Here is a 19,464-nt window from a genome sequence, read left to right as displayed (position 1 = left end):
TTCTGATGAATTTGTCAAATATTATCTTCTCCAAATAGAACTACCCTAAGAAAGTAAATGTATTCCAATTAAGTCTCCTCCCACTGACCAGTTAGGAGAGAGACTAAGTACAGAAAGCAGAGATAAAATACCCTCATTGGCACTGCTGCCCAGCTGCCCAGAGGCCCACTCTGATCTTTGGTCATGTGGGTCACTTCGTGTTGAAGAGCTGGTGCATTTTATACATCAAATGCCACAGTTTGCTTCTTAAGACCCACTCCGCTTTTGTGGTCAATTACAAGTGAGCGCCACCATCAAAGCATGCCTAAGAACTTGGCCAACTCACCCACCCCGAGTGAAGGTCTGAGAATGTTCCCAAGGACAAGTGCCACCTGGGGACACTGTTCTCTGTGATAACAAGCCATGGGAGATGAAGGGCAAAATGAAACCTCAGTAAGCAGCCCAGGAGGTTTCATGGTCCAGTGGGCATCATTCTCCTCTGATATTACCCACCACTGACGCTTAGCAGTGCATGTGTGTGTGCATGCTAAGTTGCTTCAGTCGTGCCTCTTTCCAGCCTGATGGACTGTAGCCCGCCAGGCTCCTCTGCCCATGGGATTCTCAAGAATACTGGAGTGGGTTGCCATGCCCTCCCCTCCAAGGGATCTTCCCAACCCAAGGATTGAACCCGAACCAATCCCACAGTTTATTGTCTGTAAGCATCTTCTGGGTGCAAGCAGTGACAAGTTTAAAAATACAGACTTGTGAAGGGATTGTCTGTAATAACTGCCTTATTCTGTGTATGCAAAAATAAAGTTTATTCTTAAGTTCTGATGAGAAACCATCAGAGTCTCCTGGCGAGCTGGGAGTCTACACTCAACCCTAGGCTGCGAACACATTTCCTGGAGCAGCTTCTCTGAGAGCAGTGTCCCGCCAGTTTGGGAATAATGCCGAGTCTGTCTGTTTTCCTAATCTGGCCAGTGACCCAAGGACAGTTCAGGCAACAGTTTAGTGGACGTTTGCAGAAAAGCTCAAATGGTAACAGCTGGGAAAGGCTGTGGGAAAAGTTGCTAACTTCCTTCAAGAGAGAATCTAGAACATAAGTAAGAGCTGGGAAGTAGTGAGAGAACGCTGAGTTTAGGAAGTATTAATATACTGTACTGAGACAAGAGGTTTTTAAGACACAGCCACTTAAAGACAAAGGAGGGACCATATTCTCGTTTCTTCACCACTGCTTAGACTCTGGTCAGAGAAAAACAGTCTCTTACACTGCTGGACGACGAACACCCTCATTCCACAGTGACAACAAATGCTTCCCACAAGCCAGGAAACAGGCTAGTGCAAATTTAAAATAAATACACATTTAAGCCCTACCCCATTATTAGCCCCGCTGAACAGTTCAAGGACGCAAGGTCACACAGCCACTAAGTGTGCTTACCATTAAGCATTCGTTAAAATACCTGAAGTGCTCCACACACTTCAGGCTTTAAAACCACTGGGTAGGTTTTAATTCTGATACTTTCAACAGGGAAGACCATGACCAAAGGTGAATCATGCAGAGTATTTAAGAGATTTGGAGTGAGGATTTGCGTGTGTGGCAAAAACCAAGAACCATTCAGTTACCCTAAGGCTTAGAGGCATAGCATGCAAGAGAGAAGTTTTATAAGCCTTCTGTTTAACAGCCAGAATTTTTATATCAGCCAAAAAAAGTATGTTTCCAGAGCAGAATAAAAAAAAATGGTCGGGAAATTAATTCAATTGTACGTGAGGAGGGACTTAAGAGAAATACTGCCATTAAGAGTGGATAAGCCCTCCAATTATAGCCTGCGCTCACTTAGGGAAGTAGTTAGGGCCAGTTCATTATTCAAATCTACATGAAATGTACATTAGAAATCAGAATGAGTGACCTCCACTTTGATGAAAGGGTTGAACTTTCTCGCTCCAAGCTCTATGCATGACGGCCACCGGCCACAGAGCTCGGACCCCCTCGGGGAGGGACGGCCAGCGGCCATGGAGCTGGGTCCCCCTCGGGAAGCTCAGCTGCCTGGACCCCACAACAAGATGAGCCAGAGTTCCTGGTACTCAAGGACTGTGCTTGCTGGAGGGGAGCCGCACCACTCAGAGTGTCTGGCTAGAAACTGAAAGCACAGTCAAAAACCATCTTGCTTTTTGGAGGAAAAATAAGAAGAGTTTGTGTGTCACCGAACACTGGCCACTGGCCACCTTCTGTTGGTTCTGGGTGGCTAGTGCTATAGAGATGCAGGCCCTCCCCAAGCCCCGGGAGGAGGGACGTGGGGCTGAACAGCCTCACTGACTGTTGGGTTATCCAGTTCTAGTACTCCGGGTCCAAAGCCACTATAAACTGTTCTGTTAGAATAATGTCCCTTCTATACCAGCAGAACCACTTGCCCAAAGCCAAGTCAAAAGCAAATCAAGATCCAAACAGGAACAGTAACAACTACTTTAGTCACAACTCTGTGAGTCTGTACCTATTATTGGAGAATAAGTCACCATAAGGCACCTTTATTCCGACAGGCCAGGTTGATACTTGAACTACTAATCATATTAAAATGAGAATGAAGTTAATACAATCATCTATTTAGGCCTTAATGCCACTGCGGACATTAAAAAGATGAGGCCTTCAGTAAGTCATGAATTGAGACAAAATCCCATTACCACAGGGCAGCTACTTCTGTCCTCAACTCTCTTAAGATGAGTTTTGTATCAGGAGATGGTGAAGAAAAAACAGAAACACCAGGAGGGTTTTATACCCTTTATTATAAATAATACCCTTTATTATTATTACACCCTTTATTTCAGCTTCCTGAATACATGATCTCTCAGCAAGAATGTAATGTACCATACTCTCTCTGATGAGAATTTGAATCTTGATATCAAGGTCCCACACTGCAACTACTCATGAAAAAAAAAAATCTATTTTGAAAATAAAAAAAAAGTGGGGCTTCCCAAAGACACCTGTCTGTGGCAAACATATGGATCCAATTCAAGTGTATCTTTGAGCATCTCTGATTTACAAACACTCTGGGCCTTAGTGTAACTTTCATAGCTCATCGATCTTCAATCTGTATACAGTTTCAGTATATCGTATTTGGCTGTCATCCTTTTGGCATTTTCTTCACTAAAAATGTATCTCAGTCTCTCTCTGTCCTTCATGAGCTTGACATTTTTGAAAAGCTCAGGGAACTAGTATTGCATAGTGTTTGGGTTATCTGTACTATGGTAATACAAGACAGTGTCTTTGACAAAAGAGCATTATATGTGTAACTTACTTTCCTGTGTTTCAGAAAAATCTTTAAGGAAAGTGATAAAGTCAGGGAAGGGAGCAAGATGGATAAAACAACTGCTAAAATAACACTTTGGAGGGTGCAGGTGAAGACTATGTGGTGTTAGTGCTGTTTTTTGCAACTATTTTAAAAACCAGAAATTATTTCAAAATAGAGTTTGAAAAAATAATGCTGGTCAGGTTTAGGCCCAAGAATACAATGAATTTAATGTGTTAAGGAGATTTTCATGTAGTAAAAGGAGAAAGGTGTCCAAACTGAATTCTGTGTCGCCTTTTCTGTGAACGACCATTCACTCATTCAGGGGAAGAGTCAGGCAAATGCTGTAAGGCACTGCCACAGGGTCTTAGAGCGAAAACAATAAATGAAAGGGGAAATGTTCTGAATATATTTAATGGAAAAAAGTAGCATACTCACTGTCCAACCCAGAATGGCTGATTGTCGTTAATGAGAAGGATTTTGTCAGTGGAGAAGAAATGGCTGATGTACAGTAGTTAAATCCCTGTTGTTTAGATCTGTGACATGTCTGTGAAAGAAATAAAGGTAAAACAGTTCTCAGTTCATGCTCTTATATTTCTAGGTTAGTACAAAACTTGACATTCCAACTCAGCAGAAGGAAATAAGGCAGTACACAGAGGAAAAGACCACAAGCTTTGTAGGCCACAAAACAGCTGCTCAACTTCAGAGAAACAATTGAGCTTTTCTGAGCCTCAGTGTTCTTATCTGTAAAATGGGAACAGTTAGAGTATCTACTGCTTATGGACATTTCGTATCCTTCCTAAGAGGGACATGTAAGGATGTCTCAAACTTCGTAAGCACTTAATACATGTCTACTGAATGCGCAGTCAGATAAAAATAACTTCACTGGAAATATCAGACTATGTATAGTGCTTGCCTTTTGAAAATTTAAATATCATGTACAGATATAATAGGATACCAGTAATATCATTCTGGGTCATGTATGGATGTGACAGCTGGACTGTGAAGAAAGCTGAGCACCGAGAAATTGATGCTTTTGAACTGTGGTGTTAGAGAAGACTCTTGAGAGTCTCTTGGACTGCCAGGAGATCCAACCAGTCCATACTAAAGGAGATCAGTCCTGGGTGTTCATTGGAAGGACTGATGCTGAAGCTGAAACTCCAGTACTTTGACCACCTCATGCGAAGAGTTGACTCACTGGAAAAGACCCTGATGCTGGGAGGGATTGGGGGCAGGAGGAGATGGGAACAACAGAGGATGAGATGGCTGGATGGCATCACTGACTCGATGGGCATGAGTCTGAGTAAACTCCAGGTGTTGGTGATGGACAGGGAGGCCTGGTGTGCTGCGATTCATGGGGTTGCAAAGAGCTGGACACAACTGAGTGACTAACTGAACTGAATATCATTCTGATGTTAAAGAGTTAGAAACAGAGATACAAATAGAAAAGGTTTTAAGATCACAAGCAAAGTAAGCTCTGCATCTGGATAGAAACCTAAATCGTTTTCACTTCCTCTTCTGAGATTAAACAGATTATATGTGAACATGTGGATGACTGCAACTCCCTTGGTAAATTCACAGCCAATTCAGGGCTGTGTAATCAGACCCGCTGCAGAAGAGCCTGCAACAAAACCCATTTCCGGTGATGGTGGGACTCCTCTTGCTTTGCTTGGAGAGAGGCCATCCTAATTGCTAAGTAACTTTAATTACCATAAATCCCTTCCCTTCCTAGCAGTCTGAAATCTGTATGTGCTGAAAGGGAAGCAATGAAAATCCGTTACTAGGGTGAACTTGACTCAGTTACACCAAAGACTTCTCATTATTTAGAGCCTGTTCCACGGGTAACCATGGAGTCTGAGACAAACAGTTGCTATGTTTCGAATACAACGGTGAGGTCTGCAAAATGACGTCAGCTGAAAGGCAGAGACCTTCAGCAGGAAGCAGGCTGCTGGCGACTTGTGCGCGTCAGAGATACGAGCGGCTCAAACATCCACTCTGAGGCTGCGCACGGGACGGAAGACGGTGAGCAGAGCCCCCGGCAGGCTGAGCACAGCGGCAGGGGCAGCGCTTCGTCTCGGCAGGCTCAGCAAGGCCACTCACACAGACGGCCGCCTCTCAGACTCCCAGGGGCGTCCGTGCAGAAGGCCATGCATAAACACGACGGAGAAAACTGCAACGCCCTCACTTCCGCATCAAGTGGCGTCTACTTCAAAGTAACAGTGAGACTGAACGTCTGCCATTCTGAGTTTAATACTGCTCAGCTGAGTTACGGGGCCTTAGGCAAATCACTTAAATGGGCTTGACTTTCTCACACACAAAGGCTTAAGCAGATTCTGAGGGGATTTACTGGCTCTAAGTAAACTCAAGTTTTGGTATTTTACCTGGTCCTACAAGTGATTTCCAAAGGACTCTCTACACATAAAATGCAACATGTTTTTCAGACGAATTTGTCAGAGATGCTCTCTGTAGTCACCAAATTTATTGTTTCCTATTTTCCCCTCTTTTCCTGTTACCACTGGGCTGAATAAATAGACACCATCTACTTTAATAACTATATTCTCCATATTCTCGTTATTTTTCTCAACTTCCAAGAAGCCACGAAGAGGGGACAAAAGGAGGCAAAATTCCTTTAGGCCTTCAATTTCATTTCCCTTAGACCTTCACATGACCATAATTGATATATTCATTACTAAGGTAATCACGTAGTGCTAGATTTAAAATATTTGGTCACATCATTGCTACATAGCAGGATGTAATAAAAAACTAGATTTCTACACAAAACCTTAGTCACTGATTCGAAGAACAGGTTATTTAAATTTCTGTTTGCTAAAAATAAAATAAAATAAAATAAATTTCTGTTTGTTTAGTTTGAAACGATGCCTTACACTTCTACCTAAAATGAAAGTCACCTACTCAGAGACTGGCATTTTAACTTTCTTGCTTAATTAGAAAAAATTTCACTTCGAAGTGTATCTCAGAATACTCTCAGAAGTTCATCCAGGTGTTAGTTTTAAAATTAATACCTTCTTAAAAGTTTGCTTTGCTGAAATATTTAAATGTATGCAGATTAACTGTATTCTTTAATTAGCATTGGGCTTCCCTGATAGTTCAGTTGGTAAAGAATCTGCCTGCAACGCAGGAGACCCCAGTTTAATTCCTTGGTCGGGAAGATGTGCTGGAGAAGGGATAGGCTACCCACTCCAGTATTCTTGGGCTTCCCTTGTGGCTCAGCTGGTAAAGAATCCACGGGCAATGCAGGAGACCTTGGTTTGATCCCTGGGTTGGGAAGATCCCCTGGAGACGGGAAGGGCTACCCACTCCAGTATTCTGGCCTGGAGAATTCCATGGACTGTATAGTCCATGGGATCGCAACGAATCGGACATGACTGAGCAACTTTCATTTTCAAGTAGCATTAAGTGCTAGAAACTGCTGTTTGCAACACTGAGTATATGCGTAATTGTAGCTACTAACCTTATGTGAACATTTAAGTCTTGCCTTCTTTGTTCCTAATATGAGGAGGTATTTAGAGAAAAGAAACCAATCCCCCCCTCCAAATGAGCAACATACACCTCTCTCAGCCTTACCTGCTGATTAAACATTCTATGTTCCCTCTGGCCTGATTCAAGATCCTCTTCTGAAAGCGACACCAGAGAGTCACCCCTTTCCTGGCCACTGAAAGGGTGCCTGAGTTCTTTGGTGTTTGAAGAGCTTCCTTCAAGAGATGAGGACGGCTTGTTTCCAATAACAGCTCCTCCTGTCAAGCCTTCTAGACTGAAACTGAACACAAGACACGAGAGTTAATTCATTCTGAGACTCAGAAAGGCAGGAGGGTACAAAGCCCCTGCACTTTTGTCTCCCCTGCCTCTAACTTTCTGTCACCCAGCAAAATCGTCTGCAAGGGCCTGGCCAAATGAATGCCCCCTACCCTTCCCCCTGGATCTTGGTCGGCTGAGAAATATAAAAAAACCTCATTCAATTTACTCAAATGTTGAACTACTTCAAGCCATTTTCTCAGACATTTTTCAATATACCATATGGATAGACCATATTATCTATAGGTCTTTTATTTTTTTTTTTTACCCTTGATCTGATGTGATCAATTTTTGTCAGAATCTGAAGCCTGACGATGCCAAAGAATTAAATAGCACAGAGAAAATACGAACATTAAGTGAGCTTCTGGAGGAAAATAGGGAAGATCCAGACTTGCCCTTGCAGCTGTCAAGTGGACCTTTGTAACTTCACATTCGACTGCAATCCAGGTAACATTTGTAACTTCACGTTCCATGACAGTCTAGGTGACCTCTGTAACTTCACAGGCATGCGTCCACCCCAGAAACCCCACATCACACAGGCGCATTACCATCTGTGCACACCTGCCCCGACAAGCACCGCTTTGGCAGGTTTCCTGAGAATGGTTAGTTGCAGACAGGCACATGGGACACCATAAAGGGCAAAAGTTGAAAGGTGTCTAAGAGAGGTTTAATTTCTTTTTCCTTGATACTGACAAAGTGGGAGGAAAAAAGCAAACTTAAGGTTTGGTATGGAAAATGGGACCCCTGGAATAAAGACTGCAGAGTGAGAAGCATTTTCTGTGAGGAGGAGGCTGTAGAGAGAGGTTAGCCAGCTTTCATCCTTGGGGATGCTAGCCACAATAAATCACGTGTGTTACCACTGGATCTCAGAATGCAGGGCGAGAGCACCATGCCTTCAGTTACAAGCATGTGGAGCTGTATTTGAAGGCATAATGAAGCTCTTTTGTTATCTCTGGCTCAAAGATAACTGCTACAAAAAAAGTTCACGTATGCTGGTCTAGAAGGATTTCTATTTGCCCTTTTTCCTATGAATCACTTACTATGAACTGAAACCATATGCCTCTATAAATTAAACAATGGATTTTATTCTGATTTCAATATGATGATAGAAATCATGACTAACTCCTAGCAAATGTCTCTGTAAAACTCATTTTCAGTAGCAAGAGTAAGAAGACAGACTAATTGAAGAAGAAATTTAGTTTTCTGTTATGAATTATTTCTAAAGCCTGAGAAAGCCAGATCCTATGCTTACCACAACATTTAATCCTGAAAGTGATTAAATCTGGCAGCTTAGCTGAGAGAACATGTAATGCTGAGCAATCTGTGAGCTTAGAATCTAAAGCGATGACTGGATTTGGAAGCGTAATTAAGAAATGACTGCATCTTATCAGCTGCCTTGTGTTTGTTACTGTTTTCCTCAGGATGTGCTAATTCCTAGGAGCTGGGAATTGGGATGGATGAAAACAGAGAGAAGAGGTCTACCACAGCATGGAGACAAGCCTGTGCAGAAAACACCCAAATCTATAGCCACTTTAGACGAACAGAATGCATCGGGGACCAACATCCAGCTCCGAGGCTGCACCCCTTGAACTGGGTAGGATGCCCACAGCAGAGGCAGCAGAACACCATGCTCACAAACAAAGCAGGCCGCCATATGCATTCTAGCCACACACAAGCCAGTTCAAAGCCGAAAGCTCAGGTGCTGTGTTTTATGATTCCCCCTTTGGTGGCTGGACACGTAACAATACCATACCTTCTGTAATTAAAATCAGCACTCAGGGCAGCAGAGTATTGCACACCAGAGGGACACCAGCTCATACTGGGGATGACATCAAAGGCAGAAACAGAAATGAAAGAGGAAACAGGGATGGGATTATTGGGTTTAAAAAGAAGGGACACAGTTAGAGACAGATGGATTTTTCTGATCATCAAAAAATTAGGAATGTAACATTGATTTAGAATTTAGAAAATGGATGGAACAAAAAACACAATTCTTCTATTGATGTCCATCTACATAGTATGTTAGAAATGACTACGTGAACTCTTTACAGGTTAACAAGTTCAGTGTTGGAAACCCCAGAATTCCTCCTAGCAAATCCTGAACAGAGTACCCACACTCCCTGAGGCTTCCTGGCTGGGCATGCTCACAGCAGTGTTTCAACTCCACTACTAAGGACACACTCTCTATACTGCCCACCACTCCTCCACCCATTTAGGCTAGGATGCTAAAGGTAAAGTATATAACAACGGTCCTGTTTCCCTGTATTTTAATAATGAAGGGATGTCTTTCCTTGAAAAGGAATTTTATAGTACTGACCAAAGGGTCCCCTAATTTCTTGTGGAAAATCTATTTTCCCACAAGATTAAAAAAATAAAAATCCATTTGGTCATCTATTTCCTTGACTATCTCAGCACTTACATTTATTCTCATGCAGTAGGAACAGAAAATCTGGGGTTGGAAATGGTAAGTGAACATAAGCAGACAAAAAATAACCAACTCAGAGTATCAGGTACTCTGCAAAAGGAGCTGCAACCACAGGTCAGGACTTTTGATTAATAAAAGCCACTATTAAAAAAAAATACACTGCTACTTAAAAAAAATAAAAAATACACTGCTACTTTTTCAGCCTTAAAGATCTAAGCGACATGCTTTTGTTTTCGGAAGGGAGATAACAATAAAACTGATCTGCTCCCTGAAACTTCAATGGGAAGACCTGCAGACACCAAAAAAACCAACCAACAAACAAAAAGAAAGCTAAAAAAACAATACAAACAAACACCCCCCCCCAAATAAAAACCACCTTGTCTTGAATATACACAGCTGATAACTTTGGGCTGACAAGTGGAAGGTTTTGATAGACGAAAAAAGACAAGGAAAATGACAGGAAAATAAATATGAGCTAACCCTGCGGATCTTCTAAAAGTAAATCTTTAAAATAATACCATAAAAATAAATTAAAAGGTAAGACATTTTAAATCAGATTGTATTAAACTAGTACAAAGTTCACAAGTACAAAAGCAGAGAATGGAAGTACACAGCTTAGACATGTCTCTACAAGTCTACTAAGCAAGACCAGACTGACTTAGGGTTTACGTGTGAGGGAAGCAAGCCTTGATACAGTTTACAAATGCACATGAGATTCACAAGTCTATTCTTTGAAAATTATTAACTTAATTTTATACCTCTAAGCTGTTAGTGAAAAGGCATATTATGTCTACATGGCCAATTTACTAAGAACAGAAAGCGGAAAAAATTAGAAAGTGAATATACATGCCAATTTATTATTCACTAAAAATTAAATAATGTCTTTCCATGGATTTTAAACATCCCTTTACTCAGAGACTGGGATGAGATTTAGGATCAAGAGGATGAATAACGGAGACAGCAGGAATGTCAGAAAACCCTAAGGATCCAGGGAGGAAGCTGCAGATAGTCCTAGGGTTGCAGAACCTCCTTTCACAACAGTAAGAGTATTTTTCAGAGCACCCTAATTTCCTCAATTCCTCAGCTGGGAGAGTTAACATTTCATGGTTCTTTAGCTTTGAGATTTAGATAGTTCCAGATTAAAAAAAAGTATCCTGATGCCCCATCTTTTAACACTTGCTGAACTGTTTCCATTTTAGTAGCTAAGGCTTAACACAAAATTAAAAACCATAACTCCTGTTCTTCTTACAAAAATACAACAAAGGGTGAAACCGTCATTGAAGTGGCTGTGACGGCTTTGTCTACATGGTAACCTGGGCTGTATCTGGCAACGGGTCATCTTCCAGGGTTATTCAGGGCATGTTTTTAATAAGTTCATATTGAAGAGTTTAAAGAACAGTCAGACAAATAAATCTCTAAAGGTTTTAGATATGTCTACTGAAAAAGGCCTTTAATAACTTGTTGTCCTGGAGACAAATGTAACCAGGCTTATGATTATCTGAGATTCATGACAACACTGTGCTTGAGTTCAACTGTGTGCCTAAAATCTGAAATCAAAGGAAACACCCACTTAAAAAGACCAGGTAGGCAACAAAGATCATTATCCATCCACTTCCTAAAAAGACAGCCTCAGCTAATAATTTAAAATATCTCTTTACAAGTATCTCCTAATATGAGACACTAACCACAATCAAACCATCATTTTCAGATTTCTAGATTTTTTTCAAAAACTGGAAAAGTCACAAATGACTCCTGTACAGGAAATGTACTGATAAAACAAAAGCTCAGCATTTGAAAAAACTAAAGCAAATCAGTACTTTTCGACTAAAAATGACTTTTCAGCTGATAAATTACTGCAATTTTTAGCTTCAAAATTTTATGTGACCAAAAATCAGTATGGGATTGAAAGACTGAGAGGAGCCCTGAGAAATCAGGAGCACATCAGCAGTGGACGGGAGACTCCCAGGTGGCTGAAGAAGAAAGGCTTTCATCACATTATTGAAGAACGCGCTGAAAATAGTTTAGGGCCTGGTCCACGAGCACACTTCTATTTTCGGTTCTTCCTCTCCCCCTTTTCTTGGGAAAGAAAGAAAAAGTACTCCCCAGGGTCCATTACCTATGCACAACAGACACTTCTTAGACTCCTCCTTAGATAAAGCTGGGGAGACCCTACTATCAAAGTGATCTGAACACCAAAAAAAAAAAACAAAATGGAAAAAATATTTAACTTTTTTTTTTTAAATAAAAGTAGAACAGGAAAAAACTCAAACTCGAGAAACCATTTCATACAGGATGGACATTAGCAATTAGTAAGTACCTGTATTTTATTTGTCTGAAGCAGACAGGACTTATTTAAAATTAGACTGTTTAATCGTGGATGAAGCAGAATGAGATGCTTGTTAGTAAAATAAGCTCAGAGGCAAACAGTTAGTCCATCAAGTTAGTGAACTCTGTACCTTCTCCTATGAATGGGAGGTCTCCTGACAACATCCCCAAGAACTCGCATTGAACTGAAAATGAATGGTGGAAGAGGTCAGTGTCCAGGTGAAACAAAATGGATACAAACGCATGAAACATACAAACATCACACAAGGAAGAGACAATCAGCAAAGAGAAATGGTTTGGGTGTAAGGGAATGAAAGAACGTGGAATAAGGAAAACATCATCACCAAAAAGGCCTGATAATCTCTGAGCAGGGCTACTTTAACTCCTTGGAGCATGGAGGGGACAATCAGGTGACCAGGAATGAGGTTTATTAAGTTATAAAAGCAGAAGGACTTTTTATAAAGGCCATGCAAGAATAACTTTAACAGGGTTTTCTTAAAGACTTTAAAATTCAGGTAATTCTCTATGCAGGTAATACTGTAAGAATTAAACTGATGAAAATGACCCCTGACTCTCATTCCATTATCTCTAGAGGTACTAGGACAGTGGTACCAGGCAATTCTGAATGATAACTGTAAATAGGAGAGTCCATGATATTATATAGGTTGAAAATACAAGCAATTTAGGTGAAAGGGTTCTAATTGTAGCTCTATCCTAAAATTGTCATGTAATCTTGGGCAAATCTTTTAATCTGAGCTTCAATATCCTCACTGGAGCAACATGATGCATACAGTCACATCTAGCTTGGAAATTAAAGTCATGGCAAAGGGATCCATCATGGTTTATAAAGGAAAACAGATTCCATATAAAAGGAATCCTCCTTTCTCAATGTTGTTGTCATTTAGGACACGTGTATCCTGTCAGGCAGATTCTCTTGCCTCAGGAAGGGAATTCTGCCTGTAGGGATCATTTTCCCATCCTTATTTTCCCATATGAATGCTTAAAAAAAAAAAAAAAATTACAGCTTGAACAAAGCTGGGAAGGAAAGCTTTTACAAACTGCTTTTTACATAAGCTAGGATTTCAAAGACATAAAAACTGCCCATCAGATAGAGCAACTGCTTGTGTTATTTTTAAGGTTTGCATCCTGAACTGTATCCCAGAATAAAATGGAGTTGTAGAAAGACTGCTCGACCAGGAGACTGGAAACCTGGATTCCACTGACATTGTGTAAATGGTTTAAACTACTTACGTAGTCTCAGCTGCAAAAATGGGGATGCCACCTGACTCATGAAGAGGATGGGAAAATTACATGAGACAATGTGTTATTACAGGAATCTAAAAGGATAGCAAATCAGGAGGCTGTAAGGTACCATATGAAGGTAGGACTTCTTTCACCTTGGGGCCTCCAGAACCTAGAAATGCCTGCTGTGCTTAATACATGTTGGCCGAATAAAAAAATACATGAGTGAGTGAATGTAATCAGATTACATGTACTTACAGCTATGAAATCTAGGCCAAAATATTAGGAGGTCAAGGAATTTTTAAAAAGCAAACAAGCCAGTAACTGCTCCAGGTAAACTGTTGATATCAGTTGTTTTACAATGGTCAGCCTCCTCCCCTGGCTGTTTGTCCTCATTTAGAAAATAGCCTTGGAGTAGGCACACTTTTACACATATAGCAGGCATCATGGCACCTGTTCTTTAAACTTAAATTCACCTAGGCAGCCTATGGTTAGAAACCAAATCTACATTTTCATACAGCTTGCTTGGGAAACTGAGAGTATGAGACTCACACAAGAGACCCCCAGACTGAATGATACCTGGAAAAACAGTAACAATTTAATAATTATTATGATCTCTTTAACAGTTAAGTACTGGTAATTTAGATTTTATCAAAACTTTCTAAACTAGAAACAGATGGCAAATCCTATGAAGCACTGTGAAAAACTTGTGTTGAGACTGTAAGATTTCAAGTTTATTTTTTAATTCAAAATTGACATGAAACTATTCCCTTCAAATTTTCTAACCTTTCAATATCATGAACAAATCTGGCCTAAACAAACGGTACACCAGTTAATGCTACACCAGTGTTTAACCCACTATGTAACTTACATATTTCACTGTAATCTTTACTCTTACACTCTGAAAGGCAGGTGTTTTACAGATGAGAAAATTAAAGCTCAGAAGGGTCAGGTAACTTGCCCAAGGTTACCCAAGTAGTAAGTTTCAGAGCTGGAGTTGGAACACAGATTTTCCTGATTCCAAAGCCTATATTCTTTCTTCTATACCATGGTATCTCCTGAAAACTTTCACGAACGGTAACACCAAATCGAGAGCAAGCAGACACTGAGAGGAGACGAACGGCCTGCCGCCTCACCTCCGGTGGTTCATTTCTGCGTCGCTGGCTGCGTTCTTCCCGGGACCCCAGCTGTGCCTCCGGAAAGGGGACAGAGAGCGCATGGAGCTCCGCAGGACAGAGCAGCTCGCGGGCACCTCGGTGATGCTGTCCATCTCCTCCTCCTCCATCTCACCCGAGCCGGCGGGCTCGCTCTCGCTCTCTCGACTCTCAGCTCCCAGCCCATGGCTGTAGAAGCCGTTGAGACACTGCGGGTCTCGGGACCTGTTCAAACTGCAAACCTGGGGGAGGGACACATCACTGCCGTGAGACGAATGCTGGTCCAGGGACGCCGTGTCATCGGTGGAGGAACTGGATCCAGTGACATCGCAGGCCAGCTGCTCCTCCTCGGGCTGCAGTGGAGAGAAAGCACGAATGGTCAGAAACAGCAGGACCGAGAGGCCTCAGCCACTCTCCACTGAGTCAGTGCCTTTACAGGGGGTGGAGAGGCAACATCACAGCTGGCTTCAAACAGCTTGCTTTCTTAAAGCACAATCAGAGATGGATTCAAACCGCCTCCAGTCAAGGTTTATACTTGGTTTATACACAAGTATATAAAGTTTATATACAAGTATATATACTTGGTATATACAAGGTTTATATCCAGGATTATACTTTTTCTACACTAGAGGTGCAAAATGGGAAATATATTGTCTTCCCTTTCTTGCAGAGGAAAAGATCTAATTCCGGTCAGTTATTTTCAGTCAATACTATCAACTGAAATGAAGGGAACCTATTCTGAGGTTTCTGATGTATGAAAACTCTAAATCCATACCATGTAAAGTTAATTTTTTTTTACAAGCTTTAACTAAAAACAAGGTAGTGTGCTTGACTATAACAGTGATACACAGAAGTTTATATTCAAAAAGCAAGTCTATTTTCAGTGGCATTTTCAAAAATGCAGAACAGCTTATGATCCCACCTAAAGTCTGCCACAAATGTCCAAATTCTGGGCCACAAATACCTAAATGCAAGAAATTTATCCCCCCTTTTTTCCTTTAACTGAGTACTGGCTGAGTTTTATCAAGCCAAACTGTACCTAAAATAATCATCCTCTGCAGTCTTTGATAAAGTGATGGTGCTCTTTCCCTGGCCAACTTCTAAAGCCTACCAGGAATTGTGTCATTCTGATCCAGCAGACTGACAATCTCTACCCGCTGAAAAGCACCAGAACACATTATGTGATGTGTGAGGGAAAGATGAGCGTTGTGGCATTAAAAAAATAAGATTACCCAGAATATAAGTCAAGTGTCTAAAAGACACATGCTCACCCTCTCAGCTACACAGGCGGGCACTGTACTGTCTTTGTATCTTTCTTGTGCATTCTTACGGGATAGGGAGCAGGAAACAGAAAGAGACTGTGATTCCGTCCCCCGCCCCCTTCTTCAGAGTATTTCCCTAATTTGCCAATCTACTTAGTTTTAATTAGGAGTAAAGAAACTTATAGTTCTTCAAAAGAGATTTCAAAAATTATAGAAACTCATGAGCCCTTTTAGTCTTGAAACAGAAAATAACTTCTATACTAAAGAGGCTGCCTCTTTAAAGGCTTAACAAAACACTTCAAAAGCACTCTACCTTCTCAAAGCAATCTTTATGCGCTCGGGGCTGGATCTCACCAGCTCATATGAGGTTCTTCTTCCTACTCTCTAGAATCTAGTTCCCCAGCTTAACTGCTCTTTAAACAAGCAGTGAGGGATGAGACTGAGGGAGATGCAAGGCGCTGGAGAGTCAGAACTGTGAGGCCCAGACTGTCTCCTGGGCTCCCCCAAAGGCAAAGGCAAGATCTGAACGCAAGCTAATTTCAACTTTTAAAAACGCCCTGCTCTATTACTATCTTCATCACTTAAAAAACAAAAACAAAAAGACTCTGTAAGAAATAAGATCTCAAAGTATGTATCAGAAGTCCTCAGTGTTCCTTTCAACTGGGCCACACTGGGCCATATATTTTTATTTTATAGTAAAATGAAACTATACTGAGTAGATTCTAAAATACAGTAAGTTTTGGTTTAAAATAAAATTGTCAATGACTCCTTTCAAGTTAGTGAGGAGTGACCTGAGCATCCTACAGTTTCTATTCCTGGGGCCATACTCCATCCAGAGGAAGAATATAAATGGTCATGAATAGCAACTTCAGAAGACACTTATAGGATGTCTTAGCTTTTTCACTGGAATGGGTTGAATAGTGTCCTCCTCAAATTCACATCCTTCTCAGAATGTGACCTTATTTGGTTGGGTCTTTGCAAATGTTGTTCATTAAGATGAGGTCATACTTCACATGAGAATATTTCCTGAATCCCAAAGGAGTAGATTCCTTGTAAGAAGACAGAGCAGCCCCTTGGATACATGGCTTTTAGGACCCCCTGCCTCCAGAACTATGGAAGAACAGTTTTATATTGTTTCAAGCCACCAAATGTGCAGTAATTGGTTACAGCGGCCCTAGGAAACTAAAGCTGCCTAAATGTCTAATTCTCAAAGCAATATCCAGGGACAAACAGAATAGGCAACAGAAGAGAAAAATATGTGACAAGTCCGTGTTAAGATACACAAGCAAGGCTTCAAAAGAAGTTAAAGTTTCCATTTATCCATGTATCACACGTTTTTCTTACAATTTAGCTCTTCCCAGTGCGGAAATGACTTGCAGATGGGAAAGCAGGTACTTTTCTCTAACAAGAAGAAACCTGCCTAGCATATATCGTCAACGTGGTCTTATCCCCGGTGTGTGCTTTTAACTCTGATCTTAATTTTTAAAAAAACAAAACCACAAGCTAAAAGACAGGGAGTTGTTTTGTTTTGCTTTTCATAGTAACTGCATGATTTCTTTAGTTTTGCATTCCTGATTCTGATTTAAGAATGAGGTTCAGACAGTATAATATTCTTACACTCAAGTATTTTCATGAGCCGGCAGTTGCAACTTGAAAATGGAAAAACAGGACAAATACAGAAGTTACGAGAGAGCTCATTTATTAAGTACTTGAGGCAAATGGTTTTAACTTTAGATTGAATCTAAAGAAGGCTATAATACTCTTCTCCAGGTTTGTGTTTTATTTTCCCTTTAGTGTTCTCAAGAGTTTCCCAACTTCATCACATCCTTATACTACTTTGCAGACTAGAAAGCAGTCAGTGGCGTAATGAGAAACCAAACCTGGAATATGGCCATGGCCCTTCTACAGCGAGGTATGTGTCTAGGGATGAGCCACGTGATAATCTTCAGAGCTAAAGAAGTCAGAAATTAATGTAAGGTCTGTGTACAAACACTAACTATTTTAATCATGGATAATAGAGGAAAAAAGAAAAACAGGGTTTGTTTGTTTAACTTTTGGGGTTTTTTCTTTTTTGCAATGTTCCCTTTCCAGTCTCTGAATGTGCAGTGCTAAAGCTCTCAGAGAAAGCTGCCAAAAAGCAGATGGGAGAGGTACGACTTACACTATTCCTCTCCCTTCTCAGAAAAGTACCAGGTCTTGGGGAATGCTGTTTTTGTATTTCTATAAATTAGAAGGGGGAATGGTTTCCAACACAGAACAGAATGCTCCATGCTTAGCAGTTAAGCCCCTCTAAGAGTTTGAGCTGGTCTTTCTTTCTTTAGAGAGGTCCTCTTTCTTAGAACACCTGCTAGTTACATGACTTTCAAGACTCAGGACATTATTCCTGATGGTCTGGAGGAATGGTGCATGGGATCAGTTTAACTAACAAATATTTTAAAACTTGGTTTTGAATCCATGTCAATCAAATGTACCAGTTAAACTGACCCACGGCACCATTCCTCCTGAGAGTATCAGGACGGATCAATCAGGAATAATATCCCAAGGCCCACACATATACACACACACATATATTTATATGGACTAAATATTACATTTAAATACATAAGTATTTATATATAAATACAGTGAATATATAAGAATGAAAATATGTGTATATATATATATTACATATTTTTTCATTTTTAGAAGCAAATGGCCAAAAACAACTGTGATGAGTATTAACTGGGTTAGGGCAGAGAAGAAGAGACTCTAAAAGGTAGACACAGGAAGGAAGGGGTGAATGGAGTCATGTATGGGCTTGGCCACCTACTCCAGTATTCTTGGCTGGAGAATCCCATGGACAGAGCAGACGGTGGGCTACAGCCCATGAGGCCACAGAGAGTCAGACACGCCTGAGCGACTAACACACACGCACGCAAGAAAGCAAGCTTACTAGGGAAACGAAGACCATGGTCTGTACCTGAGGCTGACAGACGAACTCGTCCTCTCTGGAGTTCTCATGACTGCTTTTCCTCCTGCATATAGCAGGATGGAACACACACAGAAACTATTATAGCAGGATGGAACACACACAGAAACTATCACCTCTACCATAAGCTTCTCTTTTCTTGGGGTTAATAAAATTATGAATATCTGCAAATGGTGATCAGGCTAGAAAAACCACTAGGTGTTGGAGAGAACGCCCTCTGGGCACAGAAAGGTGTGAGGGTGGCTGAGCTTTCCAACACTGACCTTGAGGCCTCAAGGGCAGGGCTGAGCTGACAGACTGACCTGAGGACACTTAGGTTTTGCCTAATCTAAGGCCAAATAAATTAGGGAAAAAAAAAAAAAAATTAGGGAAAATAAAATTACAAAATAATTAATAAATAAAAGTTAACATAGAAGTCTAAAATAAATGATGCTTACAAAAAGCTTGAGAGAATCTATTACTTAAATATACGTGCATTATAACTATTACATAAACTTGAATGGTAATTATGTACTAGATACTCATCACTGTGAGGCTTTTACTAAGAGATTTAGATGTATGATTTCTTTTAATCCTCACAACTGTTTGATTTAGTAGCTGTTCTTATTTGCATCTGATGAGAAACCTGAAGCTCAGTAAGGTTACATAATAAACTCAAGTTTCTGAGGACAGGCTCTTCTTTTGTGTATTTCCTTTCTTCTCCAAGCTCTCCAGGTGATTCTAGGTTCAGCTAGGATTTATACACCTAAAATATATGATTTTTATTTGTCAATTATAACTCAATAAAGTTGGGGTGAAAGTCACTGAATGGTACCCTTGAGACCATGTACTTCATTTTATGTAAATATTATAAAAAAAATCTTACAAATACTGAATTCTAAGTATTGAGAAGTGGAGTGCATTAATATCTATAACTTTGAAGTGTATTAAAGAAATTAGATGACCTAATGGAAAGAATGAGGGACAGATGCATAATTATGTAACAAAGCAAATAATAAAAGGTTAATTGTAAAGT

General features: G+C 40.6%; 1 protein-coding gene across 10 annotated transcripts in view; it reads right to left on the bottom strand.

The window, feature by feature from the left end:
* AKAP13 (A-kinase anchoring protein 13) overlaps positions 1-19,464 on the bottom strand; it is a 314,021-nt gene that overhangs the window by 65,417 nt on the left and 229,140 nt on the right. For 6 of the 10 annotated variants that reach the window (XM_070478204.1, XM_070478206.1, XM_070478207.1 and 3 more), the window contains 5 exons: positions 14,202-14,572; positions 11,955-12,008; positions 8,827-8,892; positions 6,846-7,038; positions 3,699-3,807 (listed from right to left, as the gene is read on the bottom strand). In XM_070478204.1, coding sequence (XP_070334305.1) covers positions 3,699-3,807; positions 6,846-7,038; positions 8,827-8,892; positions 11,955-12,008; positions 14,202-14,572 — 793 coding nt within the window. The remainder of the gene's footprint in view (positions 1-3,698; positions 3,808-6,845; positions 7,039-8,826; positions 8,893-11,954; positions 12,009-14,201; positions 14,573-19,464) is intronic. The other 4 variants (XM_070478209.1, XM_070478210.1, XM_020895165.2 and 1 more) reach the window with 2 other exon arrangements.

The sequence above is a fragment of the Odocoileus virginianus genome, chromosome 16 (genome assembly GCF_023699985.2).
Source record: "Odocoileus virginianus isolate 20LAN1187 ecotype Illinois chromosome 16, Ovbor_1.2, whole genome shotgun sequence".
NCBI lineage: Eukaryota > Metazoa > Chordata > Mammalia > Artiodactyla > Cervidae > Odocoileus > Odocoileus virginianus.
This window is presented reverse-complemented; position numbering and strand designations above follow the sequence as displayed.